The following is a 6,716-nucleotide window of genomic DNA, read 5'->3' on the forward strand; positions in this document are numbered from 1 at the left end:
CTATTCTCTTACTTAGCACTCTTATCTCTTCACAGATAAACAATAAGCACACCCTGATTCTTCTTATTTTGATTGTCTTAGGTATTAAGTAAGTTGCCATGATTTTTGACTTGTTTCCATTGTTAGCTAATATATGTAGAACCTCTATTTGAATTCTATAAATATGTTTAGATTGCTTTTGGGAGGAGGTGGGAGATAGTATACATCACATTTAGAAAATATACTTTTTTAATAAAATAAGTGTGTTATTAAACCAGAAGTTATGGGAGCTGGGGTTTATCCCAGCCTTGTCACTGAGTTTATGATCTTGGGTAAGACCCTTAAATGATGACATTCTCTTAAACCATTCAGTTACTACACAAATTTTTTCTGTGTGATGCCTTTCTTTATATGCCTCATTCTGTTCCTTGTGTTAGTGGGAGGATCATATAAGATTTTATATATGTATATATGAGCACCCTAAGGTGTATAAAAGGTTACATAAATGACATACTATTGCTGTTAAATTAACTGATTTGGCTATAATTTTATACAAGATTAATTTGTGAACTTTAAAGTACTAAACAGATATTTAGTACAAACACATCTCACTATCTAAAATCAGTTTGGTGCCTGGGTGATTGCAAGAGTTTGGTTAAGGAGGAATACTTGTTCTGCTGATACTTGGCTTTCACATGATCAGACCAGTAGATCTAGAAGAAGGGACTTTGGCAATCTAGTCAGTACCCTCAGTTAACGCGTCAGTGTCATGTTATTTTCTAACTAACCTACTAATAATAGTTCCACAACTCAAAGGAGCTTATTACCTTATTAAACTAAAACAAGAATATCAGGTGTTGGGGTTTTTAACTTTCATTGCTTTGAACTAGTTTTTTATTATATGACATTGTAAACTTTAATATCTGCTCTGTTCCTCTTCTCAGGCAGAGGAGATATTGAACAGAATGAGTCTGACAACCGTAGAATAATTCGCTATCCAGATAGTCATCAACTCTTTGTTGGTAACTTGCCACATGATATTGATGAAAATGAGCTAAAAGAGTTCTTCATGAGTAAGTGGTTTACTTTGCTTTATGGTAAAATTAAGCAGAAGGTGAAGAGAATTTTTTTTCTAATCATAAGACTTATTCTTCTTGACTTTTATTTCAGAGAAAGCATTCTGTTGTTATAATCAGATTTTCACATAACATTATATTCCAGATAATTGATGGTAATGCCAAAAGTTTTGACAACTATTTTGATTTGCTGTAGTGTCTAGAGTTTTTAAATTTTTTTAAGACATATACATGTATCCATTCTCACTTAAGCTCCTTTCCCATCCAGGCTGCCACATAACATTGAGGAGAGTTCCATGTAGCTATACAGTAGATCCTTATTGGTTATCCATTTTAAATATAGCAGCATGTACATATTGATCCAAAACTCCCTTAACTATCCCTTCCCTCTTATCCCCCTCCCCCCCAAACCATAAGTTCGTTCTCTATGAGTCTGTTTCTGTTTCATAAGTTCATTTGTATCATTTCTTTTTAGATTCCATGTATTATGTCATATGATATTTCTTCTTCTCAGTCTGACTTAACTTCACTCAGTATGGCAATCTCTAGGTCCACCCATGTTCCTGCAAATGGAATTATTTCATTCTTTTTAATGGCTATGGCAGAAAGTGAAGAAGAACTAAAGAGCCTCTTGATGAAAGTGAAAGAGGAGAGTGAAAAAGTTGGCTTAAAGCTCAACATTCAGAAAACTAAGATCTTGGCATCTGGTCCCATCACTTCATGGCAAATAGATGGGGAAACAGTGTCAGACTTTATTTGTTTGGGCTCCAAAATCACTGCAGATGGTGATTGCAGCCATGAAATTAAAAGACGCTTACTCCTTGGAAGGAAAGTTATGACCAACCTAGATAGCATATTAAAAAGCAGAGACATTCAAGGCTATGGTTTTTCCAGTGGTCATGTATGGATGTGAGAGTTGGACTATAAAGAAAGCTGAGTGCCGAAAAATTGATGCTTTTGAACTGTGGTGTGGGAGAAGACTCTTGAGAGTCTCTTGGACTGCAAGGAGATCCAACCAGTCCATCCTGAAGGAGATCAGTCCTGGGTGTTCATTGGAAGGACTGATGCTGAAGCTGAAACTCCAGTGCTTTGGCCACCTCATGCGAAGAGTTGACTCATTGGAAAAGACCCTGATGCTGGGAGGGCTTGTGGGCAGGAGGAGAAGGGGACGACAGAGGATGAGATGGCTGGATGGCATCACCGACTCGATGGGCATGAGTTTGGGGTAGACTCAGGGAGTTGGTGATGGACAGGGAGGCCTGGCGTGCTGCGATTCATGGGGTTGCAGAGAGTCGGACATGACTGAGCAACTGAACTGAATTGAATGGCTTAGTAGTCTATTGTATATATGTTCTACACTGAGGAGAGTACTATTTTCATAATATGATTTAAAAAAAAAAATTTACCTCCATACATAATGTGTATATCTCTAGGTACTGGTCACCTTTAATTGATCAGGGATATAAGGTTACATCAGATGTTTCCCAGTGACTGTACTTAGTGTTGATTGACCTGGTTCTGTAGAGGTTAGAAGAAAGAGCTGGGTGAATCAGTGTTAAATTTGGAAATGGGAGTCATTCGGCAAATACAAATCTAATATAGACAATAAAATTGTCTCTCTAAAATGTGTAGGTAAGTTTTCCTTCTGAGTGGACTGATAAAGATGCAGGGCAACAGAACAGGCTAGCGATTGGCATCTTAAGTGAACGACGTGAAACCTATAGGAGTGAGAGTACCTTAATGCGCGCTGGGTATAGCAGCCTGCAGGCTGTGTTTTGAAATGGGTCAGAAGGAATGAGGTATGAAATTCTAAACAGTTACAGTTACAACAGATTCTGTTAAAATATCTTATCCTTTGTGTAATGTATATTTTCACAGGTTTTGGAAATGTTGTGGAACTTCGCATCAATACCAAGGGTGTTGGGGGAAAGCTTCCAAATTTTGGTTTTGTGGTTTTTGATGACTCCGAACCAGTTCAGAGAATCTTAATTGCAAAAGTAAGTGACTTAAAGGGCATAATTGAATACCTTATTATTCCTGTTGTATTTAATGTGAATTAGTCTTTTTTAAATTGTACAGTTAAAAATAGTTTACTGTGAACTAGTATTTATGCAAAGAATAAAGATGTGTTAGTAGTTTTAAAATTAGAGATATGGATCATTTTACAATAAATTTGTTTCATCATTTACTCTGGTAAAGAAGGTTGGATATTGAGAATAGATTGCATATTGAGAATTTTATGAAGTTTTTTTTGTCTTTTAGGATTTTCTTACTTATGTAAGAAAGTAAGAAAATCACTGTTTCTTACATCACTATTACTGTCTAACCTGCCCATGTACATTTTTTTCTTCCTTTTTAAAGCCAATTATGTTTCGAGGGGAAGTACGTTTAAATGTGGAAGAGAAAAAGACAAGAGCTGCCAGAGAGCGAGAAACTCGAGGTGGTGGTGATGACCGCCGGGATATTAGGCGCAGTGATCGAGGTCCTGGTGGTCCCCGGGGGATCGTGGGCGGTGGAATGATGCGCGACCGGGATGGAAGAGGACCCCCTCCGAGAGGCGGCATGGCACAGAAGCTTGGCTCTGGGAGAGGAGCTGGGCAGATGGAAGGCCGCTTCACGGGACAGCGTCGCTGAGGCGCCACTGTCGGCAGAGTCCTGACAGTGGTACATTATTCATCGTGTTTGCATTCTTATTAATTTTTTTTTGGCTTTGGAATGTGACACAGCCTTTTTGATCATTTCTTTGATGTGAAAAGCATCTTTCGGTTATCAGTTAAATTGAGGTGGACATTATTTCCCCAATTTTACAACAGGATTCGCATTGTTAATTTATCTAGACTTGGAGAATTAAGGACTGAGAAATGACCATATCTTAAACTATCTACAACAAAATGAACTTAAAAGGACATGCCCAACTGAATTCAGGTCCTTTGAGTCAAAATATCCTCTGCTGCACATTTTGTTTAAGTGTTACTGTTTCTGCCTGTTATTGTTGGAAACACAAATAGTGCAATTTGTGCAATTGGAGAATCTTGCCTTTTTTTCTTGGCTCCCCCCAAAAATACAAACCAACAGAAACTTGTTATGCACTCATCAGAATGCACTAATGGGTACTCTGAACTCATTAACCTTGACATCTGCAACAGGAGGCAATAGGGGAAAAAATCTTTCATCTTTTTTTCCAATAGAGCATAGTTTGTGAAATGATGAGGGCATTTTTACCTGCTTGCTGTGACCAGCGTGTGTACACATAAACCTTAACAAGACTACAAGTATATTCCAGAAGGAAGTCATTTAGTTATGAACTAAATAACAAAGATCAGAACTTCAAATGCTATGGTCTTGAATATTAGACCAGATTTAGTAGCTCCACATCTAAGGTTTTTTTCTACCTGCCCCTCTTCAGTACAGGGATGGCTGGCTGCTCGACACACTCCTCCTCCCCCTTTCCTTTCTTTAAGCTGTGTACAGTGAAAGTTGTCTTTACTGTATTTCTGTTCTCTGGTAATGTAATACGCATGATGGTGCCTTCTATTAATACATCATTCCAGTCTTGCTGGTAATTTTGTACAGTATAGTGTATAAATTGCTGTGCTGCAAAGCCAAACAGCTGCAAAATGTTGAGAAATCATTGAAGTATATAAAAATTGCAGTATCTTTAAAATCAGTAAAATTGACTAGTATATTATTTACCTTGTTCTTCAGTTAACAACTTTGTGTTCTCTGTGGGAGGGCGTCTTGTGTGTTTGGGAGGGAGAGGGAAGGAGGAAGTCAGTTATTTGAGTCAAAGTCTCTTGTTGACTTTTCTCTTAGCCTGAAGGTGAACGTTGAAGCGTATCACTTGAGAGGTGCTTGGAAAAGTCAGTCAACTTGATGTACATTTTTAGTGACCTTTTAAAAGCAGTCAGATTCCATAAATGGCATGTAAACTTGAAGTGAGGATACTGCAATTTTCAGAGAAAAGAACAGCAGCTCTTAAGTGTTTGCATTTTCTATTTGGGGGGGCAGGGAACTGTCATTCATTTTGCACAATTCTTGACCTGATGTCAGCACCCGAGTGGCTCTGAATTTAAGTCTGGGATGACATCTTTTATTTTTACATGAATCTCTAAACAATTCTGTGAGCAAAGTTTGTAGCTGCTGGATTATTGTCTGTCTTTATAGCAAGTTCCGGTAAACCACAAATATGACAAAAGGATATCCGATTTTATGCCTGGAGTATTTGGTACCTACCAGTTTCTGATGTTTCAGGCCAGGAGTGGGGTAAATAAGTGTGACCACTTAAAGCTGCTTGTAGCATGGAAGACTTCTCCATTCTGTCTTAGTAAAAACAAACAAAAAATGCACTTGACATAATAGCAAACTTTCTTAATTATAAAACTGTTTGCTATTTAGTAAACTAGCAAATGATGCACATATTTTGTTTTTCATGTACTGGGCAATGTAAGTAAAATTAAGCCTATTCCCCCCCACCCCCACCCCCACCCCTTGAATGAGGTCTTCCATGTTCGAGGAAAAGTCTTGCACTATTGGATATATTTTGAGGACACAGATTTCTCAGTTTCCATTTTGGGGGGTTTAAGGATTTTTTTTCCTGTTTGAAATGCATTTACGCTTTCTAATGTATAGTACTTGAAGTTCTTACAAGAAAATTACTTTTGAGTTTTGAAGCTTTTATTCAAACTGCTTTTAAATAAGTGGTTTCTTGTCAGTGTTTTTTTTTTTTTTTTTTTTTAATAGCATATTGTTCCTCTTTCATTTCTTTCTCCTTCTCCTTTATTTGATATATATATATATAAATAAAATTTTGAATCCAAGATATTGCCCTTCCACCCATGAAAACTGTTCTGGCACCAAAAGTGATGATAAATGTTAAGTGTAATAGAAAATTAAAGCAAAGAGCCATTCAGCTTCAGTCTTTACATACCATGAATAAAACATTAAAACATCACATGGAGAAGTTTACATGGTGATTATTCACCTGCAGTACTGTGGACTTTTAACATTTTGTCCCCTTTTCAGTGAACCAGAGTAAAAACATTCATCTACCATAACTGTTATTTGCTGGTTTTTTTTTTTTTTTAATTGTTGTTGTTTGTTTTTATTTTTTGGATGGTAATATTCTATTCTATCCTTATGACACTATTGCAACCAAATTGGCTTTACCATCTTGGCTTTAGTAGGTATAGAAGACAATGGATTACCATCTTTATTGCTGTAATGTGTTAAGCATTATATGCTAGTAGTATTTAGTTTAATTGTTTCAGGTGGAAAGTATTCTTTGAGTTTCCATTTTGAATGTGTTTGGACTAAACAAACAATAAACTACTGATGTCTGCAGCATTTTATCTATGTCCCTAATTTAATCTGTAGGTTTGTGTTGCGAAATATTTTCTCCCAGTTGCATTTCACACAACCTCAGTAAAATAAGGAATTGTTCTAAAATCAACTGATTATTATTTGTGAAATTTGATACATAAATTATTTAAGTAAGACTTAAACATAATTACTTGAACTGAGATTGATCCCAGTTCAGTTAGATAACTGGTAAACAAGATAGAGAATATTAGACCAGAATAATAAGTGGTGAGGAAGGTGAGAAGCAGATTACTAAACACTTGTTTATTTTTATTAATCTTGGGTTTTCCAAAGGATTGCTAC

At 36.6% G+C, this 6,716-nt stretch overlaps 1 protein-coding gene across 2 annotated transcripts in view; it reads left to right on the top strand.

Moving 5' to 3' along the window:
* Nucleotides 1-6,403, top strand: part of G3BP2 (G3BP stress granule assembly factor 2) — a 36,603-nt gene extending 30,200 nt beyond the window's left edge. For both annotated transcript variants that reach the window (XM_061145774.1, XM_061145775.1), the window contains 3 exons: nucleotides 924-1,052; nucleotides 2,934-3,052; nucleotides 3,417-6,403. In XM_061145774.1, coding sequence (XP_061001757.1) covers nucleotides 924-1,052; nucleotides 2,934-3,052; nucleotides 3,417-3,689 — 521 coding nt within the window. In that variant the 3' untranslated portion in view covers nucleotides 3,690-6,403. The remainder of the gene's footprint in view (nucleotides 1-923; nucleotides 1,053-2,933; nucleotides 3,053-3,416) is intronic.
* Nucleotides 6,404-6,716: the final 313 nt, after the last annotated feature.

This window comes from Dama dama, chromosome 6 (assembly GCF_033118175.1).
Source record: "Dama dama isolate Ldn47 chromosome 6, ASM3311817v1, whole genome shotgun sequence".
NCBI lineage: Eukaryota > Metazoa > Chordata > Mammalia > Artiodactyla > Cervidae > Dama > Dama dama.